Raw genomic sequence first — 25,053 nt, 5'->3', positions numbered from 1 at the left:
GCTTCAGCAGGAGCAGACAAAAATCTTAGAAGGGTATCATCATCTTTTGTTAAGATGGAAAATTGCCTCTTTGGCAATAGCAGTATTTATGGGATAATTAACTTATCCACAGGATCGCCCTTGAATTCCTCTTCTTTTATAATGTCTTTTGAGAGGATAGGCAAGTAATTCAAAGAGCAGAACTTATTTTTAGGTTTAGTCTGAGCCTGAAATAAACTGAGAAGGCTGAGTAGTGTTACGATAAACAGGGAGTAAAACAGAGACAGGAAATAGGGGGTCTTTGGTAATGAGTTCCAGCCACTCTTGAAACAGAAAGCCAGAGAAGGCATTACTTGGAAATAGTTTCTCAGTGACAGCTTAATAATTTTTAGCTTGTTATTCAACATTAAAAGGGAACAGTTTCTGCAGATTTATACTAGTCTTGAAAAAAAAACTTTTTAAAAGATCATTTAGCAAGTTCTATTTTTGAAGTTTTTAGAGTTGCATTGTTCTTGTTGCTAACCGATCTGCTGTTTAAAAAAACCAGATGTTTGGGGGAGAGTCCAAAGTTTATACAGTTGTGTGTTATATATACATCTGTGAGAAGCATTTGGGATAAGACTGTGCGACAGAGGCAGAAGATTTAGCTTAAAATGTGAACACGCATTCACAGTTTTAGAAGTTGAGGGTTGAAAAGGGAAGAAGTCACAGCTATATCCTGTAGAACAAAGCAGTGCGCTTGCTTCCAAAAGTTTCTTTTAACCCTGGGAATGTGACTGCTGAGATGGGCCCAAAGCATGGATGGTGAGATTGATATTTACAAGCACTTCACGTGGCTAAAGAGGGTAAGTGATTTGCTGGGCTTTGTTTTCTCTTCTCTTTGTAAGTGCACTTTAGCAAATCTTAGTCAGAATTCTCAGCTTTGTGAAAGGAAACCTATTGAGTGCCTCAGATGAAATATTGTGAGTTTCTTCATAAGAAATTAATTAAATAGGTTTCTTCGTGTAGGAGGAGGCGGCTTAGGGAGGGGAGAGAATCAGCTGTCTTTGTCTTTAAAAATGAAACTCTAGGATGAAACTTTGAACAAATGGTAATAGAACTAGCAAGAGTTCGTGCTTTCCTGAGATTGTGATGCAACAAAGCAAATCCTGCATGGGAATGTATGGCAAAAAAGCAGAATATGTTGTTTACCATATTGTGCTTTAAAATGAAAAATGACTTGCACTAGTTCTTCACTTAATCAATTCTTCATCGGAGTAACTGTATGAGACCTTTGAGGATGCCTTTGTTTTGGATAAAAATGGTGGTACTTTTTTCCAATGCATGTTACTCTGATAAAATTATGTTTTCTAAAAAGACAGTGCTATTAAAAAATTTTGTGAGGAACTGTCTGGATATGAATTAACTGCATGAGATTGTTTTTGTCTTCCTATAAAAGAAGAAAAGTAGGTTTGTGCAGTTGTCTCGTCACCTTGGAAAAATAACTTTGTTTTTGTCACCTTTTAGATTTTTTTAGGTTCTAAGTATTTACTTCTCAGTGTTTGGAAAATCAATTAATGGGATGTGAATATTCACAGTATATTGGTTTTTTAATTACAGTATTTATTTAATTGTGTGTCATGTAAGCAGCACATCCTGTCGTTATACTTTTAAAATCTGTTTTAACCTGTGTATACTTTTCTTGCAAATTCTATGCATGCCATTTATGTTAGTGCTTCTGTATGGGACTGGATTAAAAACACACATATACATAGGTACGTGCACTCTATTTTTTTTTTACTAGCTGTATAAATATAAAATGTGGGTAGATACTTCTGTGAAACGTGATTAGGAACATAATTTGGGTAGTTTCTTGAATGAATGTAAAATATTCATGATATCATGTCATTCTAATAAAAGCCTGAGAATCTTGAAGTTAATTTACAAAACATTTACATCAGGTTCTGGAAACTTTTATATTTTTGGAGTGTGGATGGGGAGGGGTTTAAATGGGGAGTGAGTGGGATAGTGAAGAAGAGACAGCAGGAAGCAGCAGTTGGTAACATTACACTACTAGTTTAACCTGTGCAGTTAAGGCTAAAGAGTTCTTTAGTGCTTTTTGAGATCACATATTAATTAGTTATTTAAATGAGGTTTTGAATACAATATGTCTGCCACCCCTGCTTCCTGGTTTAAATTTCATTTCTAAAATGAGAGGTTTGCTAACAAAAGCCTAAGGTGTGCTGTTATCAGGTTGTGTGGCATTCAGGATACACTGAGGGCAATAACATAATGAGAAAGGGCTCAAGAAATAGCTGCAGTGAAGAAAGTCTCACACTGAAATGTTCACAGATTTGGAGGGGTTAACACAGGGTGTCTTTAGGCTGATTTTCAAGTACTGTGTTCAGAAAGGATACTGTGTTCAAATGTAGTACAGGCTTTTACAGAAATAGTAATGCTATTACTGTTGTTGCATGTAATTCCTTTTATGTAGGGTACATAAAGGAGAATATCAAGACTGCTGCTTTTCCTTGCAAGCTCTGTAAGGGGGTGAGCACATGTGGGGGAAGGGAAGAGAACTGGAAATGATCTTGCACTGTTTCCAGGAGAACTTAAGCAGTCTGCTCCCAAATTCCTTTGACAAGTGATTTTTTAAAAAGTAGAAACGATCTAAGTTGCTTATTTAATTCTCATGTTCAAGAATCCTTATGTCACATGTCTGGCACTGACTGTGATAGCATATAAAGATTTCAGGCCCTGCAATCATAAACTGTTGCTCTTTGGCTGATAATGAAAGTACAAGTACCCTCCAGAGTAACAAATGGCACTTCACAGGGAGTAACTGCATCAGACTTCCATAAACCCTTGGTGAAATATGCCAAAGCTGGCTCCAATTTCATCATGAGAAGAAATCACTTCAGAGCCCGGGATCAGTTTTGATGTTGCGGTGGTTGGCTAACCTACACTGGCATGGTATCTGCGGCTTGGACTGGGTTAGGGCAGCAAACAAATACAGAAATCACGAGATCCAGGCACGCAAAATGGCAGATACAACTGCTGTTTTCAGATGCTGTTTTCACATTCAGAATGGAGGTTCTGATTTAAGCAGTAGTCTTGTAACATGAAGTGTATAGTGGCACCATGCAACAGCAGCAGGGACAAAGCAATATTTACATCAAATTGAAATAAGGTGTCACTGCACTTCAGCTCTTTCCATTGGATTTTGTTGATGTTCAAATGATGTGGGAAAACTGCTGTGCCAAGAATGGCCATAGGTATGGACAGAGTGGGCAGCAAAATGTAAGAGAAGATGGACAGAGCCAAAAAACAATTTAGCCTTCTCTTAGTTGTATATGAGGCACAGTTAATGTGTTTTCCTTTGTTTACTGTTTTTTCTCCATTTTACTTTTTTTCTGCCTTTTGCCAGTAATAAAAATTATTAGTCTGCAGTAGTATTTCTCATGAAAAAAAGAACTTTCTCTGATAATATCTTACCTAATATCAGAAAGACAAAACTCTGCAATGGGTACAGCCATACTGTACTTCATGGCATGTGATACTTTAGCAATTTCAGAACTGTCCTGGTTAGCTTTTTCTGGCTGAGACGCTGAATGATATCTGACGTAGGCACATAGTACCACCCTGGTTTCATGCAGCATTATAAGAGTTTGTAATAATGTGGATATTCCAGGATACCTTGTTAGTAAGACACAAAGCCTGGCTAAGGAGGTCAGAGGAATTATTAATGGAGGCGTGTCTTTCAGCAGGTTGTTTCTAGTAGAATATGGAAAAGTTTTTATGTATATACAGTGCACTTTTAACAGTACAGCTAAGGCAGAAGCATAGTTCTTATAAAGTAGTTGGTGGGCAGTTTGTAGGAAGTGTTTTGCAGCTAACTGATGTTGGGTTCTTTTACAGGGCCTAAGCATAAATCTGCCACTGTTAAAAGTTTCTGTTGCAAGCTAAAGAACCTGAGATGCTCCTCACTACCTGAAGCTGAAAGTATCCCATCTTTAGCAAATTTTCTTTGGTTATCCTAAGGGATTTGGGTTAGAGGGTTCACATACCATTTCATCTGTTGTCCTGTTGCTTTATTCTTATCTTTCTATCAGGCTTTAATTGGAACACACCGTTCCGAATAAAAATGGCACAACCCCCATTCTGGTACGTAGGCATGTAGGTATAGCCACAAATTATTAACAAGGATCACAAACATAAATGCTGATATTTGCCACAAACAGTATTATGCGCTCTCTAACGACATAGTAAATTAACTGAGCTATTTGAACTGCAGTGGATAAAATTAAAAAAAATGGAAAATAGAAGGTTTCTTGCCTCTGGAAAACTTTGTGGAGTGGTAAGAGGTCTTATTTTGAAAGAGGGGTGCCTTCATAGACAGTGGAGGCGTCTGATGGCTCTTGCAGCTTGCTGTAGACTTATCCTTTGAAGTGCGTGCAGCACACAGCTGATGGCTGACTCGAAATAGGTATACATTATTCTTGCTTTTCTTCCTTTCTTCCGGGTGCTAACCTGTACTAGCAGAAGGTAGAGCAATCAAACCCATGCTGTAGCCATTAAGCTCATGATACTAAGGGTTAATCTTACAAGTTCTGTAAGGATATCTTCCTCTAAATAACATAACTGTCTGGAGGAGAAAATAGATATTAATATTAGGAAAAATTATCCAGAAAAAAACCACCAGTATTTGGTCAAAATTATTTTAAGGACTACAGAGATTTACCTAGCTCTTTCTTTAATTAATTTCAGACTATATGCTGTTAGCTTTTTCAAAGTGACTGCCACTTTCATTTAACCAATGAGGAACAACAGCAAATAGAAAATCCTGTTGTTGCTTTATTAATTGCCTTCAGATGTAAGGCAAGAATTACAGATCCATAAATCATGTTCCAGCCTTCTCCTCCTCCTCAAGTACACTGAGTGAATGTACACATATTCAGATGGGTGTGTATCTGAGGTAGTGCTAACGTACCAAGAGATTAAATTTGTATTACATGCATGGTCAGATGCCAAAATAAAAATGTTTACTGTGTAGGCTACTCACTCATCACTACACAATAGCAACTACTGTGACTCATAACATCAATTCTGCTGGCCCAAAAGAGTAATAAAGAGATGGAAAGTCCATACTCTTCTAAATATTATCAACTCCAAACAGGCTGGGAAAAGTCTATAGCGTACATTTTCTTGTACTGAAATATAATACTATGGTCTCTGCGCTGCTAGTAGGTCATGGGAGAACCGACTGGTTGAACTGCTGGCTGTATTCCTTGTTTTCATCTCCTAAACTGCAACAAAAGACAATACATCAAGCATGTCCCTAATCTTCCCCATTAATGCAAGTATTATAGTTGCCACAGGCATCTTATTCAATTATCAGTGGAACTGAAGGTGATTCATGTGATTCAATAAGAAGAGAGGAGGTTTATGACATAACCTGTCTTCTAAAAGAGGCGGATGACTTGTTGAAAAAGCTTACAAATCACCGCTCTGACTGACTGCCAGGTTTCTTCTCCCAGCTCCTCCTCCCTCCGCAGCCCAATATAAGATCCATGGTAATGGTGACAAATTTCTGTGTAACAGCGTGTTGATCAACTTCACAAGTTGGTATTTTTCTTTTAAAATTATCTGTGTAGGAGATTCTTTGAGCTGGAACTGAAACAGCACACATGAGGAGAACACAAACTGGCCTGCATTCAATTTTATTATCTTGCATATGTACTTGCTTTAAGGGGCTTACTTTTACAGCCTATCAAGATGCAGCTAGAAGTTCTGTTACAGAAGCTTCTGAACAGAACATCTGTACCAAAGCAGTATACGATGGTTGCCATTCTGTTCTGACAATAAACTGCATTTTGAATTGTTTCCTATTAAAATAACACGCAAGAAAACATAACATTCCATGCTGACTCATGACTCTGAGAAGGCTGCTGAAAATTACAATAGTTAACCGAGTTGACCAAACATTTCTTCCCTTTCATGCCATACCCTCTTATGTTTTTGCTGATTATCCCCATTTTTAAATTAAAGCTGTTGAATCATACTCTAAAGTCTGATTTTTTTTTGTGTGTCATATATTCTGGAGGAATATCGTTTAAATGATATTTAGTCAATTTTCCAGCAGCTATCAATATTATGCCTGAGTTAGAGTCAAGAGCATATTCCAGAGAGAGATTTGGAAACTGAAGATGAAGAAGAAGCTGAAGCAAGTGGTGGAATAAAAAAGCCTTTTTTTTTTTGCAGAAACAGTTGATTTAGAATTGTTTGAGGAAACTTTTATGTTAGTATCTGATGCAATCTGATGGGTATTAAACTATACACAAAATCTCTATGGAAACTATAATACACGTGCTTCAAGACAATGCTTTGCAGCTCCTTTAGAAAAAGTATTTACGGTGTATACTTGACTATTCATCTGCAGTGGTACTATCATCAAGGTAGTTTCAACCACCTTGCCTTAGCGTATCTTTTCTTCTACTTTGTTATCATGTGTTATCGTAAACTTTTTTACATGTGTTATGCAATTTCTCTCATTCTTTCATGACATGAAATAAAATTAACATATTTAGCCTATAAGTTGTGGAGCCTAGGTAATTATTTTTGGTCTTTAAGGCTACATCTTCTGAACTAACATCTTTGTGGAAAATCTCGGTGATTCAGCCCTTTGGTCATGTGGTTACACAAGTCTAGTGTTTATTGTTTGTGAGCTTTTACACCAACTTCAGAAGTCTGTAGTCTTATAACTTTAGTGTTATAGGTCCTATATTCAGTTGCTGCTGATACGTGCGATAGCTAACTATACTTGCTCAGTTTCTTCTCAGTACTGACTTTCACAACTGCAGAATGCACTCCAACCATCCACAGATGGCCTTGGTTCATATTACATTGTTTTATCTTGTCTTTATGCGTGCTGCAAAGCTTTCCCAAGTCTTAAACAACTGCTGTGTGTCAATCAGTCACTTTTATTTAGCAGGTCGTTTTCTGTCTGCTGTACTTTCATGTACTTATCTGAGCACTCTCTGGCCGACCTACTGGCAGGGTTTCTTGGTTTTTTTTCCCCCCTTTTCTATTCACATGGGTGTGATTCACTAGGTTTTACATGGGTATTGAGTACTGGACTTCCAGCAGAGGATATTTCAGTCACTCAGTACAACAGACATCATCGGAGGCTATGCATTTGGTAAATGTGAGTGTAGTAAAATATCTTATTTATGATTTGATATTGAACTAAATTATTGATTATGCAAAATGTTTTGCATTCATGACAGATTGGTTATGTAAAAATGTCTTGGCAGTAATTTAACTCACTGTACCTGTAGGGCTGGGGGGGGAGTGGTTACACAAGTGGTTATAGGCATATTTCTTATGTGCCATATTTCATATATCTAGGAAAACAGCAAATGATGGCAGGAGAAAGGGTGCAAAATCTACTTGAATAGGCGGTCTTCATCACTAGGTTTTGTCATTAAGAGAATCTTTTCCTGCCTAGCAGTGTGCTGTTCGTCCCCGAATACTTGATGATCTAGGTGCAGGAAAGTCTCCCCTAACATGGTCTGCAGGCCAGAGACATACTGGAGAAGGCCTGTGGGCTCTCCACTGAGAAAACTCATTTAATGATATATAATGGAGTTTTAACCCTAATGGAAACGTAGCTGCCAAGGCTGAAGATTTTGGATTCTAAAGTACAGTATAAGATTTTGCTCTAAGTGGAATAACAACCCAGGCGGAATGGCTGGCATTATGATTGAGGATGTATAGCTGAGGTCAAAGGATTATCTAGGCAGACATACAGAAATGCATGTTGTTTACTTAGGAGGATCCCTTGTTTTCATTATAGTACTACAAAAGTTAATAAGGAATGAACTTTAAGATCATATGGACTGACTGACCAACGAACTTAGAATACAAAGGGCCTAAGTTATACTGAAGATGCATGTTTTATAAACATGGTATGGTGGGTGGTATTTCTTAATTAAAAAAAGAAGGCTTGAAAAAATTACATTGAGATGTTAGGAAAGATGGACAGACATGTTAAGACACAGAAATTCTAAAAAATTAAAACTAGATGGGAGAAGAAGAGGGAGTGAAATCACCATTCCTTTAAGAGCATTATGTACGTACATAGTGGGCCAGCTCCCTACAGGGGCCACTGTAGAACTTCCGAATTTCACTAAGACTTCTGTTTGTGTATGTTATACACTCACATGCACCTATTTAGAGCCATTTCCATGAAGTCTTGAATCTTAGTTGTAACTACTATAAACTGGTCAAAAGATAGTGAGAAAAATATATTCTGAGTAGAGTTAACATATTCTTTTGACAATGAATGTGTGCAGTGAGGTTCTGCACATTCTGTTCTTCAGTGTTCTTGTTGACCCTCTAAAACAGGGAATAAGGACCAAGCTTAGTGAATTTATAGGTCATTCTAGTTAGGGGCCTTGCAGCCATGCTAAAGGACATGATTCAAACAGAAGAAGAGCCTGATGTATAATAGGACACAATTCAGTATAGACTAGTGCAAGGTTATACATTTAGGCATAAGCAATGAGTGTTACTATACAGCTAATATGAAAAGAAATATGGCCCAAGGGTCTATGAAAAGGTTTTTTCCACTCTAGCCATTTTCAGGTGGAGTCCTGTGTCACCTCTTAGGCGAGGTGATTCAAAAGAAGCCAAGGAACTGTTGGTGAAGAGGAGCTGAAAGAAAGCTGCAAAACGGATCTTGCAAAATTAACCTGTGAGGAAAAGACAGAAGAACTTGTGTTTGTTTAGTCCAAAGAGGGACCTGCTAATTAGAGATCTACAGAGAGTGTTCAAATATGTAAAAAACCTCTGAAGCGAAGCGAAGGGAGGGACCTTTTTTTTTTTTTTAATCCATGGTGGTATGATAAGAACAAGTAGGTTGAAGTTGAAGACATGGTGATTCAGGTTAGATATGAAGAAGAATGCTGTAAGAATGGGTAGGTTATCTGAGGAGGCTGTGTAATCCATTTCTGGAGGTCTTTAGGAGTAGGCAATACAAGAATATTGCAAATAATCATCAGTCCTAGGATGGAATAATGAACCAGATGATCTCTTCAGACATCTTTCTGTCCTGTTTGTTGGTATCTTTGTGATTCTCTCAACTCCTTTCAAAATTATCAGGGACAAGGGTGCTTGGTTCCTCTCAGCTCATAAAGATGCCACGCTTGTGTCCAGTTCAGCACTTGAAAAGTGTCTTTTGGTTGGATAAATATTTGATTTCTTGATTTGCATTAATTAGCACCATGTTTATTTTCATCATCTGTTTTACATTTGGACCTCTAGATCTCAGTGGAGATCAAGAAGCCATGAATATATTTACTATTTTTTTAAAAAAAATCCTATTCAGAAATGTTCAGTTGAAAAAGGAAGGATAGATGGGGAGGAAGACTATAATTATATTGGTGCCATTGTACGAGTAACTAGCTGAGTAGTCAGCTGCAGACTGGTGTAGTTGAGGGGAACTTGGGGAAGCTGGTTCCTGTATTAGCTGAAAAGCCAGGCAGAGTGTTTTATTCCCTGGCAGAAATGCATTGCCTGCAATGGAGCTGGGAAATGAACTGCTAAGGGCTCATGTTACTTTCGGTGCTCTAAGCAAACAGCTCCATTCCCACAGTTACACAATGTTTTAGTATGCAGGATGGAGTTATGGGACTCTTCTAAACTTTTTTAAATGAATCTGCAGATTTTTTTTTTAATTGTGATGTTTCTCTCGAGCATTAATATTCATAGGAAATGGGACATAATACTTAGGAACAGGCCGTGTTTTAGAAGGTCTTGCTTCCCATAAGGGATTACATAGCTACAGTAGTTCCTGATAAGAATTTGATAATTTAAATAATTTGTTTATTGCTAACAAAAACATTATACTTTTCTTTCAGTAATTTCAATGAACAGTATAATACATATGGCAATTTTTACCATTTAAAAATAACCACCAAGACTCCGTGACTTTGGCAAAAGACTGTTGGGACCAGATATTTCAAATTAAATTTTTTTTTTGTCTTGGTAAGATGGCATTTCCCAATGAAATGATAATTTGCTAGAAAATATCAAATATATTCCTATTCCATTCTTGATTTGCTAGAAATGAGAAAATATTCAAAATCCAGATAAAGAAAGGTACATTCAAAAGGTTTAATGCATATGAAATAAACAGTTTTGGTTTGTAGACACATTTTGCACGTTTTTTGTACTGTAACAACCACTCAATAGATACATTTTATTATTAACTAGTGCTTTAAATTTTAATATTAACTAAAAGTTCTCACTTTTTTTCCCCCCAGTCACAGGTGAATCATCATTCATCTAATAATGAAACTTATCAAGAAAGATTGGCACGATTAGAAGGTGATAAAGAGTCACTCATACTGCAGGTATGTGTTAAAGAGAACATTGTCTACGTAGTTGATATTCAGTGAATAGAAGCTGAAGTGACAGGGTATTTTCTGTTAAATGTTAGCAGGTCACCAAGTGTAACTGATATTTAATCAGGATTTAATTTATAATTTGTATAATCCATCTGATTGATTTCATGGTGGGTTAGCTTGGTAAAGGTGGTGGCAGTAACAGCAGTAAGAGGGATAATGACAACAAAGGAAGAAAACAAACTTAAAAATAATGCTGTGGCATCCCAAGGCAATGCTGTGGTAGTGGTTCTCCTTCTGGGTTTGCTAGGTTTTATCAGTTGCTTTTTCTAGGTTCTGCATGGAAACGTTCTTAATGAGCTGGAAGACTGGCAGGTAGATAGAACTGATATTTTTCCTGCTTGTGCATTGTACTGAAGTTGCTTTACGTCATCAAAAAGCTTAAGGGGGAGGTTAAGGGGGAAAAGGGAAATTTGACAGTAAAATGCATGCCTGAGCTCTTCCAGGATTCCATTTCTCAGTTTACCAAGTCTTTTTCAAAAAGATCTGCTGTCCCATGTAAGTTTTCCTCCTGCAGAAAACACCTTGTACAAAAAAAAATATTTTTTTCTGGATATTTTCACTATTACTGAACTGTACATTACATGCTTTTTTAAACTGAAGCTGAAGATTCTTTAGATGGTCTTTGCATATCCTTTCTCTTTATGCTTATAAAAGCATATTATAAGCATATATATTTATATCAACCAAAACTATACTGGGTAGGTGTTCTCGCTACTTTCAGGTACTAGTTTCTGTAAGCATGTCTTATCCTGTATGTTCTGTTCACACTTGTGTTAATTTACTGAGCAGAACTCTCACTGCTGTTGTTAAATAAACAAGAAATGGTTTGTGAGACATAAGCTTAGGCTTGGTTGGAATTTTTTGTTACTGTTAAACTAAAATTGCTATTACCGAATTTAGGGAAAAGAATCCTGAATTAAAAACAAACTTCTGGATGGAATTCAGTGTTTAAGTGTGTGCTGCAAATTCTCTTTTTTTTCTGAGAGGAAATCAGGTCAGGGGAGACAGCATCACAACTGATCTTTATTAGAACACCTTTTATTAATCAAGTGCTTATTAACTGTAACATCTTGACTCTATTAATAATAGCAAACAACTTTTCACACAGTACATTCACTTCTCACACAGTTCACTTGCACGCATGAGCAACTCGTAAGTGGAGCTACAATTAGGAGGCCAAAGCCAGTATCTCAGTCCACCAAGGCTGGGTCAAACAGTGCACCATGAAACCTGCTTCCACTGTTCAGGCTGTAGTGGAGGCTGGAAATGTTACAGCATCTATCTGGGATACCTTCTTATAGATCCGTGACTGTGTATAGGAGCTGATGTACTTCTTTAAGTGTTTGGTTTGTTTGTGGGGGTTTTTTCCATAAAGATGTTTTAAACCCTTACACCACTTGATTTTTAGCGAATTGTTTGATATGCCTCACTTTTATAGGTACTTATAGGTATAGAAAATATGTTACTCTTGCGGGTGTTGCACTGCTAAAGCAAGCTGGACTTGCCAGCGTAGCATATGCTGGGGTTATGTTCTGCGTGCAGCCTACTGATTCCCTGAAGAGTCTGGCAGATGTGATCCTGAACAGAGGGGAAAATATGAGCTCAAAGTGGCTAATGTGCCTCAGCCTAACTACTGGAGCAGACAACACATGCTTCTAAAGCTGCTGTTTACTAAATTCCTCTGCAGGTCACATTTAACATACAGTTTTCCTTACAGGTAACTGTAAGGAAACAGCTTACACTGTTTGGAACCTAATCTGACCCTTTAAGTAGAGCTTGTTTTCTTTTTCTGGAACTTGCATCAGACTGAAGGAGAGGATTCAGTTTGTTTCTTCCTGCTTTCTGACCTCACAGGGGATTTTTGTGTGCCATCATTCATCTAATGGGAGCAAAACAAAAACCTACATAAGCAACAGACTTCCTCGCCTGGAGTTCTCCCCCTGCCCCAGCTTGGATGTGTCCCCCTGCCATCTGCCTCCACCCACTCCTTCCTATCATCTCTCATCCTGCATTCATCTGTACTGTACCCTAGAGCCAACTACTTTAAAGGCGAAAAAATAGAATAGTCTTCCTTTTTTTTCTTTTTCTGTGTTCCTTTCCCAGGCATGCTCGTCATTATGTTTGCAGGTAAAACAAATAGGGATCACCTAGGCACTCCCTCTGCAGCTTCCCTGAAGTGAACTCAAGTTACTCATTGATTGGATTTTAGAAATGCAGCGTAGCGGGTACATCTCAAAAGTTTCACTTCCCCATATTGTACTTTTTTTCTTTTTTTTTTTTTGTTTAAATAAAGGTGCCGCAGGGTTGCATGTGACAACATAGATAAGTTTTTGTTAATGCATTTCATTCAAACTGGAGTTTAAATACCTAAAGATGCTTTTTTGTTTGAGACAACATTTTTCTAGTACAATCAAGGCTTTTAAATAAATAAATAGTAAAAATGAATGTACAGAATGTATGTGCTGCTTAACATAGGAATTAACGCTGGATTTTTTCCCCATCTTTCTAACATTATCCTGAGTAGTTTTTTCAGCTTTGCAAGCTTTGAGTTCAGCTGCTGGGCTTTTCTTATTACACACTCACTGGTCTGTACCACCATTCCCACAGTTCTTTACCAGTATTGCTTATTGTTTCTTTTCCTGGGATTCTTTGTCTGTATCTCACTTCTTTTGCTTTCATGTTTTGGCTTGCAAAGCCTGGGAATTTTTCTTGGAATAGAACTTTGCCGCTGCTAAAACATGCCTTTTACTCATTGCATGCTTTATAACTTCAGAACGCTTTATTGATAGGTAACCTGTTTTCTGTTCTTGTAAGAAGTGAAGTAATTGGTTGGTTTCCGAACGAAAAGTTTTATTGTTCATCCGTTTTAGGGAGTGAAATGCCAACGTAACCTGAAATGGCAATGCATGCTCCAAAACCACTTAAAATATTTTCAGTATCCTATGTTCTTGTTTGGTACTTTCCAATTTTTCAGACTTTTGCGTGACTCGGGCTACCTATAGGTAGTCTTCCATCTCTTCTAGGAATGCTCTTTCTTTTTTATATTAAAACAAAATAATCGGGGGGGAGGGAGGGTTCAGAGGGCGGGGTTGAAGCAAAATATAAGTAAGACTGAAAAATCCTCTACCTTGATAGAGCAGGTTGTTGCAGTGCATAAGAATATTAAACCATTGAGGACTTTAAAAGAGAACTTGCTGGTAAAATGTGCATTTGGATGTTAATTGTATAAGGTAATTGAAACTTATTTACAGTCAGTTCAGTAGCATTGTGCTTCTCTTCTCAAATTACAGGTGAGTGTTCTTACAGACCAGGTGGAAGCTCAAGGAGAGAAAATCCGGGACTTAGAAATCTGTCTTGAGGGGCATCAGTTGAAACTGAATGCTACAGAAGAAATGCTCCAACAGGTAAAAATCTGTATTGGAAAGCTTCTTGGATAATCTTCTTCAACAGAGGGGCAAATATATATGGTCAGCTTGTCTGCATGTGTGAGTGCCTTTGGCAACAAGATAAAGCAGGAAAAAAATGCCTCTTTTTATTGTTCTCTTGCTGCTTTGCACTTCTTTTTTTTTTTTTCAATAAATGTTTCTTTGTTTTCCTGTTACAGAAATGTTTTACTGGATGGTTGCATAACACTGTACGTGGCAGCATGTAAAATGAAACTATTGTGTCTTATTTGTACTGTGCTGACGAACTAAATTTGGACATGGTTGAGTAACTGGTTAGACAGGTTAAATGTATTTTATATATGTAGGAGTCATAGACTTTAGAAGTTTTATTTAAATATCTTCTGGTTTTGTATGGCTTTGAAACTGAACAGGGAGTAAGTTGAAATGAATTACTGTATCAAGTGTGGTTCTGTTACCATTTTTGCTTAATTTAGGAGCTTTCCCCATATTTTTGAAATAAAATGAGTATATAAAACATATTTTTCTTTATTTCAATCGACAGTTTCAGGCTGTGTGACTTAGTTTTTGCTCTTTCATGTTATATTTTGAATTTTGAGGGAGCAGAACAAATGGTAAATTAAATACCTTACATTTCATGTGTTACTACAGAGCTGGCAGGTCTGTCGATGCAAAAGAACTTTCCCGGTGCAATTTTCTGTTATTACAGATGTAGGTCATCCACTGGTAGTACAGTGCACAGATCTCAAAAATAGATTTGAAACTGTAAATAACCCTCAAAATCTACGCCAGAAATCTGCAGGATAGATACTGTTCTTGATGAACTTACTTTCTCTCCCCACCCAGAATGTTGCGTTATAAATTTCCTATTTTCGTCTATGTGAAATATACAAGTCTGTCTATGAGCTATTCATAGCTTTAACTTATGGTTGTGTTAATCTATATAAACCTATAAATTACAGTTGTGTCCATGTATATGAACTTATTTTACTATCATAAGGATCCGTGAACATGTGTATATAAACAGTAGCAGTTTCAATAAGATAAATAAACCTTTTAAAGTTATAATTCTCCAGGTTTCTCTAAAAAAAACTTGGTCTCGCACAACTTTTGCAGGCCAAAATGCTTCCAGCTGGGAAAAGTTTTATTCTCATACTTAATGTTTGGAAGGGATGTTTTGAAAATGCAAATAGCAAGTGCATTTAGTTTTTCAGTGAAATTTAAAGAACAGTAACTATTTAAGTTATGAAAATCTGTTTCAAACTTCAGGAAGGCATTCACAATAGAGCGTATAAGTTTCCTGTTTCAATTTAAAACTAGATAATTGTTCTATGACTTCTGCTAAAACTGTTTATTGTTTCTCTGACTTAAAATTTTCTGCTCTGACAGTCTTCTGAAGACTTTTAAAATTTAAAGCCCGATTTAAAAGAACAGAATAGGAATAGAAACAGGAATAGAAGAATAATGCACGTACATTGCTATTTCAGTGAAAACGTTTGAATCTACCTGTCTGGCATTAGGTACATGCACAAATTGCTTACAAAGCTGATCCTGTGGTGATAAGCTACAGAAGTCTGTACTAATGCAAAGGAAGTCAGAGAATCTCCAAAAACATAAACCTTAAATCTAAATTTTGAGATCACTTTGAGTGTCTATAATTGTTGCTAAATGGGAATGATTTCGTGTTTATTTTCTTTCCTGTACACATATTATAAAGCAATAAGCTCAAATTTGTTGGTTGTTTTGTATCGTAGTTTTGAGATCTTGCATTTGAACATAATTTACAGAAATACTGACAGACTTGCTTGTTGATTGCTAAATTTCTAAGTGACTGATCTCTCATGCTTACAGCATATATGATAGCTTGAGTTTGGTTGTGGTTTTTGTAAGAGAAAGAATTATCTAGGCCACAACTTGGTAAAGATTTGAGTTTCATTTTAATCCTGTGAGTTTGTCCATTTGAACTTTGCACAGATACAGACGTATGCTTAGTATTTTAATTGTAGTCTGAGTGCTGTACTTTCAATAGCCGAACCAAAATTAAAAAATAAATTCGGTGTGGAACTGAGATATATAAAATTTATTTTCTCACTGGAATGAGAAAAAAATGATGTTGAGTTAACATTTTAGTTTTGTGAGCAGTAAGAAGAGCAAATTAAGTGAACTACAAGAGGATGATGAGGGGACGGTAGTTGTGTCTTTTTCACATGGATTATATGCCCCAGTAGGCAGTGAGATATGGGAAACCCAAGTTAGATCTCTCCAAACCTCAAGTCAGAGAAAGTATACATTTATTATGGCTCTGCCGAGTGCCCTATTTGTCTATAATTTATTTTGAAGATCCTTTTCGCAGTTCATCTTGTTGAAAAGATTACCCACTACAGGGAATGAGCTGAGATTTGGAGAGAATAGAATGACCTGGTAATGTGATGATTAGGACGTTCATGTAAGATCCGTGGCCAACAGGCCTTCCTTCTTGCAGTTAATTTGTCAAAAGTAGAGTGAGTATCTGGCCTCAGGGACCTCAGTAGACTGATGGATCTATCAGGTTTGGGGGAGAGTTGTGTTTAGATCTTCTCAGCCAGCAGTTGCCAGGGTCCTGTACAAGTGCTCAGGAGGCTTAGCAAAGCGGTGAAAGTACTAGTGTTGTCACTGAGTTTTTCCAGTCAAAACTATTTAGTGGGTCTTTTGAGACAGTATTTATTTATTTTTACAGTAAACTTATTTCTAATAAGAAAAAATCAACTAGCTCTATGTACCTATATAATATTCTTGCTTTTCAGAAAGCCTTCTATTATCTTCCTGAGGTGCATGTAAATCCAATTTTATTTCATGGTTCTGCTTGCTTATTTACAATTTATTGAAGTCCACTGATTTTACCTTTGTGATTTCTAAATGGAAAATGGAACAATAAAGATAATTGCCCTAGCTTGAAAAGTCTTTAATGTATATTAGTAGAACTAAGCTAACTGCAGTATGAATAAGAATATTATTTACTTATCTGGGAAACCACATACCTGAGTGCAGGGTAAGCCCTGTCTTTTTCATTTTGGGAACTATAAGAAAAGTGACTCTTAATTCTGTGCCGAAAATGCTACGGTAAAAACAGAACCCATACACTTTGTTAAGATAATTTAATGACAATATCTGATAGTTCCAAACAGAAAGGGTAGGTAATGCTACCCTGCAAAATAGTTTTTGCTGAATCTCTGCTAGCAGAGACTTGTCCACTTTGTCAGGGTGGGGTTACTGGCTAAAATCCTGCTGGCTTCTGATTTAGGCACAGTTGTTTTGAACCCTGCTACAAAGTGATCATGGAAACACTTGTGAAACAGCAACAAAAATAAACTTTATACAAATTACCTTAAGTGGCTATTCAGCATTTAGGATGGACATCTTGAATGTGGAATAGTTGCAACAGATACTGCTGCTGCTTTGCAGAAAATCGTGATTCTTCATCACTCAAAGAGGATGAAATGTGAACCCTTAAGAAATGAGTTGAGCCAATCTAGAGGTTACTGCTACAAAAAGGAGAAGGCTTCATTCTCCTTCTCCCTGTTTCTGACCCTGTGCTTCTGTAACTTATTTTATACTGACTGTCATGCTCATCAGACTTTTTCCTCAATGACTGGAAGAAAACTAACTTGGGGCTTAATAAGAAAGGGATGGTTTTCTGCTGGGTGAGTGAGTTGAAACAGGTCACAGAAAAGGCCAAGACATGGCATAAGGGCAACGGTGAGATATACATTTGGCTTAGCTGTTTATGAAACCACAGCCAAAGAAAATATGCAGCAGCGTTTGAGAAACAGGAGAACCGTGTGTAATAGATGCAGAGGTGCCCTGGTGCCCGCAGCTACAGGTGATGCATGTATGTTTTCATGAGATGCGATGCTTACGGTGTCAAATTCAACATTTGCTTTTGTAAGAATACTTGTTCCGCTACAGACTCTACTCAAGAAAAAGCATTTTTCACCTTGAAGGTGTTTGCATTTTCTTTCTTTGAAACAAAGTAGGTCTTGAAAACTCATGGAAGTTAATGGGAAAACTTTAAATCAGTCCTTAAGCTTGGTTCCAGTTTGGGCCAAGAAACACATTTCCCTGGTCATCCTTCATTGTAAATGTTAGGAGAAAATTTTCTGGAGCATGACTCAGAGCAAGACACCAGTTTGGTCTCACTGAATTGCCTTCCAGTGGTATCTCATTCTTGCCATCAAATGTGTAAAGGATATGGAAATGCCAGCCTGTGAGAATAGTTACCTGCCATGACGCTTAGCACATTGTGATGAATAAGTCTTGAAATAAAAAAAAACCAAACATCTCTTGGAATTAACCTGTGGAAACAATTTATGCTGTGACAGTCCATTTCCAGTATATCAGCTGCTTTTAAAATGTAAAATTTCAGCCAACTTTAGAGAACAATTATGTGTATGTGTCTTCTTCTAAGTTACTTTGTGGCATTTCTAAGTACTTTTTTTCATTCAATTTTAAGAAGGAAATACCTTTTTAAGAGAAGAGAGGTTCTTGAACATCTGCTATGTTAGCTTTGGGGGAACCTCCTATCAACTTCCTTTCACTGTGTAAAAATGTAGAATAGAATTGCAAAGCAAAAGTAATTCTTGCTCTATAAAGCAGCCTAAATTGCCCCATAACAGAAAGTACCAGCCATGCGTAATGTTACCACATCGGTGCTATGGAATCTATGCTGTCAATCCTGACAGCTGTGTTAAGTCAGTTTGAAAAGTGAATTTTCTGCACACACAGATTTCACCTCCACAGTTCTTTTAAGAGCATTTGTTATGGTAATGATCATGAGTAGGACTAGTTAGTTACCTCTTTGCTATTCCAGTGCTGCATTTGATTTATTTAACAGATACTAGTTCCCATTGAAGCTATGTGGCATAAAGTGTAACAGTGTACAGTTTGCTTTGCCCATCAAAATGCTGGTCTGCGTGGCAGTGACTTTCCTGTACCTGACCTGTACCAAATCCTAGACATGGTTTGACCATGTGTTTCTGCCTTCCAAATTGTTCCTGACACGTAATTACAAGCAGCAATCCAGGGGACTCGTCAGATGCACAAACGTGATTGTGTCTTCTATCAAGTAAATTCTCTTGCAAAGTACAAAGCGCTTGGCCTTAGGATTCTTTCTGTCTTAAAAATCCATGTAGAAACTGAAATGCTTGAATGCAACCGAGTGAATTTCTGTTTCTTGTGTCAGTTTATGGCCAACTTCTGCCTGGGTGCAAGGAGCAGGGGAGAGTGTGCCAGACAGTGCCCTTTGTGAGGCACAATGGAGAATCCTTTAAAAATCAGTGGATTAAAAGAACGCAGGGAGGAGCTGTATGAGAGCAGGAACTTGAGCCCAATGCAGTTTAGCGTGTACCTGTTCTGGTTTTGCAGTTGTCTTATACTCAGGGGAGCCAGAATCCTATCTTGGTTGCAGAGTATAAATCTGGTGTGTATCTGTTTGCTTCTCAGGAACTCTGCTGGCCGGCAAGGATCATTCCTTCAACTTTCAATTGCCTGAGTTATCTGATCTTAGACGAATTTCAGCACTTGTTTATAGCGTGCAGTAACTTCTTGCCAGCAGCTAGCTTAGTGTTTCGGATTCTGGAGCGTGCTCTGTGCTGTTCTGGTTGTGAGGCATAAGGTTTTCAGAGTGTGCTCTCAAGTTGTGCAACTTCTCTATACAGGTGAGCATTACCCTGCTTTGTTACTTTACATTTAATGTAGGCACGAATCTGCTCGTCAGGCGTGTGCACAGTGCTGTTCAAATTGGCAGTGCAATGGGAAGTTCTGTCCTTTCCATTGCTTAACTATATAATGGGCAAATGATGAATTGTGGAGGGCTGTAATTCACCCTCTGCTACTGACTTGCACTATTTCATGCTGATTACACATGTACATTGCTCTCAGCTGTGTTTTCAGTTAAGCAAATATCTTATTTCTACCACAGCTGACACACAGCACTTGAAAAGTGCAGTCCTCATTAGTGGTGGCTCTTGCTGAATTTTGCTTACCGGGTAGGTAGCTTGGTCAGTCTGTCTGTCTCTCTCAACTATTTTAATAAGGGTGAAAAGTCTGAAAATTTTTGAATGTTGTGTTTTGTATAGCGCACAAGTGCAAAATGGGATCTTTGGGGTTTCCCCCCTGCCGCTTGCCTAAAATCTTACTTATGGTTACTCAATCGGTGTATTGCATGATTGTCGCTTCTGTTTTGTGGAGTGCTCGATCTCCTGGAATTTTCTGTGCTTGCAGCTGACAGCTTAGAATAGTGTAGTGTCCTCTTTCTAAGCTGTTTTCTCTCATGTTAAATTTTATAAGCAGCTTTATAAGAATTATGTATTTACAAGACAACAAAATGTGAAAGTGAGATATACAGCATGTGCTTCAGTTTCATTGGGGATATTGAAAAGCACGATTAAATACTTAAAAAGTATACAGTGAGAGTTTTGAAAATACAATCGTGTGTGGAAATAGTTTGCTGTTCATTTATCTGTCTGCTACATGCATATTGTAGCTTCTGCATGGCTCATCTTTGTAATTATTCTATTTTAAAATAGCTTTTAATTTTTAAAGTTAAAAGCTGAGTGTCAAAAAAAGAACTTTGAGAAATCAACTTGTAGTACATTTTCAAATTAAAAACAAGTATCTTGTTTATAAATAAGGTTCCCTAGCATATGTTCTATTTCTGTTCTATATTTCAGCTCTTTAAGATCCTCCTAAAGCTGCTACAGCCCAAATTGCCATTTTGCCTGTCTTATATTATCTTTTTTGCTTTAAACCCAATAACATAAATTTGTGTTTTCTTTTCTTACAATTGCATATTTATTCTGGCTGAATTCAAGTTGCATCATACCACTGAAATACACTATAATTTCTCTGTAACAAAATGGGTCACATTCTTAATGAGCTGTTCACTGTGAGCATCTGCTTGAAGATGAAAATAATTGCTTCCAGATGTTACCATTTCAAGAGGGTACATTTACTTTAAACGGCGCTTTCTTTCAAAGCAAAAGTTAGACTCTCTAGATGCAAGAGAAATCGTCAGCTGTTTTGAATCAGTGTAGCTCCATTGAAAACAAACGAGGGATAGTTAGCTATTTTGTCTATTTTAAGACAAGAGTTTTATGCCAGTTTACACTAGCTGAGGATCTGATTCTTCAGCTTCAGAGCAAATTGTAAAATTTTGTTTGAGTTGATTAAAAAAAAGCAACCATCAGCTGGCTTCATGCTTACTTATACCAGTTAGCACCTTACTGTTCAGATGGAGCTACTGAACTCAGACTAACGGGGTGAGGTATTACTCTCCATTGCATAACTACGTGTAATTTGGGAGCCTATAGAAAAAGTAAGGAGTAATACCAGATGATGCACTTTTGTAAAAGTCTCTAGAGGGAAGCCATGTTTTCTTGCCTTATTAAGAAATCTTCCTGTCGTATCATGGAACACCATGTCAGTGTCAAAAAGAAATAATTCTAAATGTTGTTTTAGTTCAACAGTGAATAGAGTCTGTCTATGGGGCCAAAGACACCTCATCCTGTGGGACTTTTTGATGTTCAGTGGCCTTATTTCATATCAAAGTTCTCATTTATAGCTATGTCTTCATCTACAAAAGTCTGGTGTGTTAACAGCTGTACAGAGTCTGTTCCAGTCTAGACTGGAATGTGCTTCTGGAACTTCTGCAAATTAGTGCTTTTCTGGAAGACAGGAGTTATTTGTAATTGTAACCGTAATTTGTAATCACCTTTGTAGAAAGCAGCTACTACTGGGATTTCATTAGGCTCTTTGAGTTTCTCAATAAAAAAAGTCAGTGCACTATCTTTTCCTGATTAGTGCTTGATTTATTTCATTCAGAGGAAAAAAACCACACAAAAACAAACCATGAGGCTACATTTCTGTTTATCTTCCCATCCATACACAAGTATCATTGTCAATGTCAGCAGAAATGGGCACGGCACTGGGAATAGTGGGTGGCTTAGATAATTGGTGTTGCAACGCAGATGCAAGTTTAGTACTATTTTTAATTTGGGCAGTATTCCCCACCAGACGAAAGCAGTTTACATATAGAGCAGATTTGGGTTCCAAATAAACTTTAACTGTATAATTTTTAAAATAACCTTTGAGGCTTCCTTGGCTCCAAGGCATAGTCTACAACATGCTGTGCAGTTTGTGGAAGAGGGAAGAGATGAGAAAAGGGTGATGGACAGGGCAGTTTCTGATCACTCGCTAACAGCAGTGTAGATCCAGAATGACTATGCCAACTTCACTTAAGATGCTTCCATGTAATTCAAAGCAGAATCTGCTGTGATTCCTCAGTGCGTTTCACATGCGAGTTAGGAATTACAGTAAATTTCTTTAACCATTTAGAAACCTACGTTCATTTGCAAGTATTAATTAGGCACATGGAAAGTTAGGTATTGATTTTTTAGTAAGGCTTAAACTCCTGAATGGATTTTTGTTCTCTTTGAAAATGAAGGCCAACAGAAGCATTTTCTACAATATACTGTTAAATTTTGGAAGGTTTTTTTGTTTTGGCTTTCTTGAAAACTGAAAGATGCAATGAAGGTGTGAACATTGAACACTTCCCAAACACAGTGATACCATTCTGTCCAAAGTATGCCTTTCTCTGCAATCTGAAAGACAAACTCAGGTCACACAAGCAGAAGTCGTGGCCAACTGTTTCTCGTTCACACTGTTACTCAGTTTAGACGTTCCCTTTTAGATTCCAGTTAGGGCGTACCACTTTGCATTCAGTGCTGTGTCCTCCACAGTGTGTAGCCTTCAAAAGTTAACAAGTACTACGTGGTGTAAACTTTTAAGTAGTATTAGTGTGACTGCAGGAATGTTGCTTGTCTTTGATACTCTGTTTTGGTTAGGTTGCTCATTCTGTCATACGTCCTTTATTAAAAAGCACATGATAAGAAGTTCTAAAATGGTTCATTGTAATACTAAAATGCATCTTTGTCTAATGAGTATTTTAGGAAGTAGCCAACTGTTTCGTAATGTGGCGTGTGAAGGTCTCTATGGCGTTATGTAGGTTTGTGGTTGTTCAGCCTTAGTATTATTTTCTGATTTTATGTCTTGCCCAGGGATTAACTCTGCCACACATTTTCTAGAAATAGGAAGGGGGACTTGGTGGTTTAGTGATTAACACAGGAGAACATTTAGATGAAAAGAGCTGCAGAACTCGAGAAACACACAGTTCAAAGTATACATGCTGTGAAGAGAGGCAGAGAAATTTTCTTTCATACGAATTTGCCAATCACACCATTATTTATTTATTTTTAGTTACTTTGCTTGTGGTAAATGTTTACATCAAATCTATCTTGCTGCATTTTTTGCATTGTAAAGCAGTAGCAAGCGTGACTTTTGCAGAAGAGAATCATTTTGCTTTCATATTGAAAGCGTTAAACGTTGGGGTAGAGGCTTTTCTATGGGTCTGCCAGTAAATCACATAGCATTCTGTCAGTGTTCAAATAAATAACTGGAGAAAATGTTCTGCTTTGCTTTCAGGAGTTGCTAAGTCGAACATCACTAGAGACTCAGAAATTAGACCTAATGGCTGAAGTTTCAGACCTGAAGATTAAACTGGTTGGTATGGAAAAGGAACAGAGTGAATATGAAGAGAAGCAGAACAAAGCTGAGGTGAGCTTCTTTCATTAGCTTGTTCTCTTTTCTTTTTCTTTTTTTCCCTGTGATGTGTCTATGTTATGCTGTCATACACCTGAGCTTTTGACCTGAAATCAGCATGCAGTAGCATTTTCCGTGCTTACAGCACAGTCCGTATCATTGATCCTGTGAATTCAGTGAGGAATATGATCATGTGTTTTTGGGATGTGGTTTCTTTTCCCCTCTCTCATTATACTTCAAAGATTGCTGTTTGGCTTTAATCAAGGCACAAAGTCCCTTCCAGAAGCATACATTACAATTGGTGTTGACATAACCCTTTCCTTTCCACAGGAGCTGGACTGGCACGGCCATGTGAGGCCAACCAGAGCTCTTCTATTTCCTCATTTATGTGGCAGAGAAGACTGTCAGCTCAGTAGTATCAGGGGTGCTACAAATACTTAGGTGATCGCCCTTGGTGATTTTAATGCATTCATGGCACTTGGGAGGGAAAGGCAAGGGGCAGGGCATTTTCCTTAAATGAGCCTTTCCCTTTTTGGTTATGTCATAAAAAGTGCCCCAAAAAATGACATGCATTGGGGGAAATTCTAACCTTTACTCCTCTTCAGATGCGGAGAGTTCTGGACATCAAAGAAGCTTTGCTTTTTACTGTATTGGTTAAGAAAGAGAGCACAAAACGGGGAATCATATGAACAACGTTCATTTCATGGTAGTGAGCAGCAGGTGGAAGCTGGGAAGGAAAGTGATTATGGAAGACAGTAATTCATCCAAATTGCTATGTGTTGCCCTACTCAGTGGTCTTGTGAGGGGACCAACTAGCAGGAGAGGATTACCTGGCAAGGGAATATTACTAGGTCCAAGGTGTATACATTGCTGACTGAAAAAAGACTTTATATTCCACATTGACTTGGGAGAATTTGAAATCCACGCAGTGTTAGAAAACTGTTTGCTCTCCATAATGTTGTTAGTGGAATATTAGATAACTATACATAAGTAATTTACCTGCAGTGACATAATACGTTTGGGGCGTGTTTGCGTTTTGACTTATTTATCCTCTGAAGTTTTCTTTAGAGATTAAAAGATATCTTATAGAGAGCAATTTCTGGCAGAAGTTGCAAGCCGGAGAGGCACCACCTGCTGTTTTTACCATCTGAGGCCGTCTCATGCTCTTTCACCCAGAATCATCAGTGTCTTGTGTGTAGAAGGCCTAAGTGGTCTCGTACTACCTGAAGATCTAAACGGGTCTGTGGAGCACTTAATTGCTGCAGATAGCAGCTTGCTCCTAACAGCCATCTCCCCGAGAGGCCTTCAGCACTTCCCATGATGCGTCCAATACCAGGATGAGGTTGTTTAAATTATTGCAGGACACGCACAATCAGCCCGACTCCTGGAACACAACAACACTTTTGAGTGCGTTTGCATTGACGGGAGTTTAAAGCAACCAGTAGGTCTGAGCCTGTGATGGGGGTGAGGCTGGGACCTGTGAAATTCTTCTGCCACAGCAACAAGGTGTGTGGCCCCCGTGGATGGAAAAGTTGAGCTTTATTGGCCTGAGAGCCTTTGTTGTATTGCTAAGTGATAGGAAACGTTCC

At 37.7% G+C, this 25,053-nt stretch overlaps 1 protein-coding gene across 1 annotated transcript in view; it reads left to right on the top strand.

Moving 5' to 3' along the window:
- PPFIBP2 (PTPRF interacting protein, binding protein 2 (liprin beta 2)) overlaps positions 1-25,053 on the top strand; it is an 88,989-nt gene that overhangs the window by 29,424 nt on the left and 34,512 nt on the right. The window contains exons 3-6 of the mRNA XM_009892695.1: positions 10,284-10,373; positions 13,718-13,831; positions 16,615-16,638; positions 23,348-23,479. Coding sequence (XP_009890997.1) covers positions 10,284-10,373; positions 13,718-13,831; positions 16,615-16,638; positions 23,348-23,479 — 360 coding nt within the window. The remainder of the gene's footprint in view (positions 1-10,283; positions 10,374-13,717; positions 13,832-16,614; positions 16,639-23,347; positions 23,480-25,053) is intronic.

Source organism: Charadrius vociferus, unplaced genomic scaffold (genome assembly GCF_000708025.1).
Source record: "Charadrius vociferus isolate BGI_N301 unplaced genomic scaffold, ASM70802v2 scaffold19, whole genome shotgun sequence".
NCBI classification, from domain to species: domain Eukaryota; kingdom Metazoa; phylum Chordata; class Aves; order Charadriiformes; family Charadriidae; genus Charadrius; species Charadrius vociferus.
This window is presented reverse-complemented; position numbering and strand designations above follow the sequence as displayed.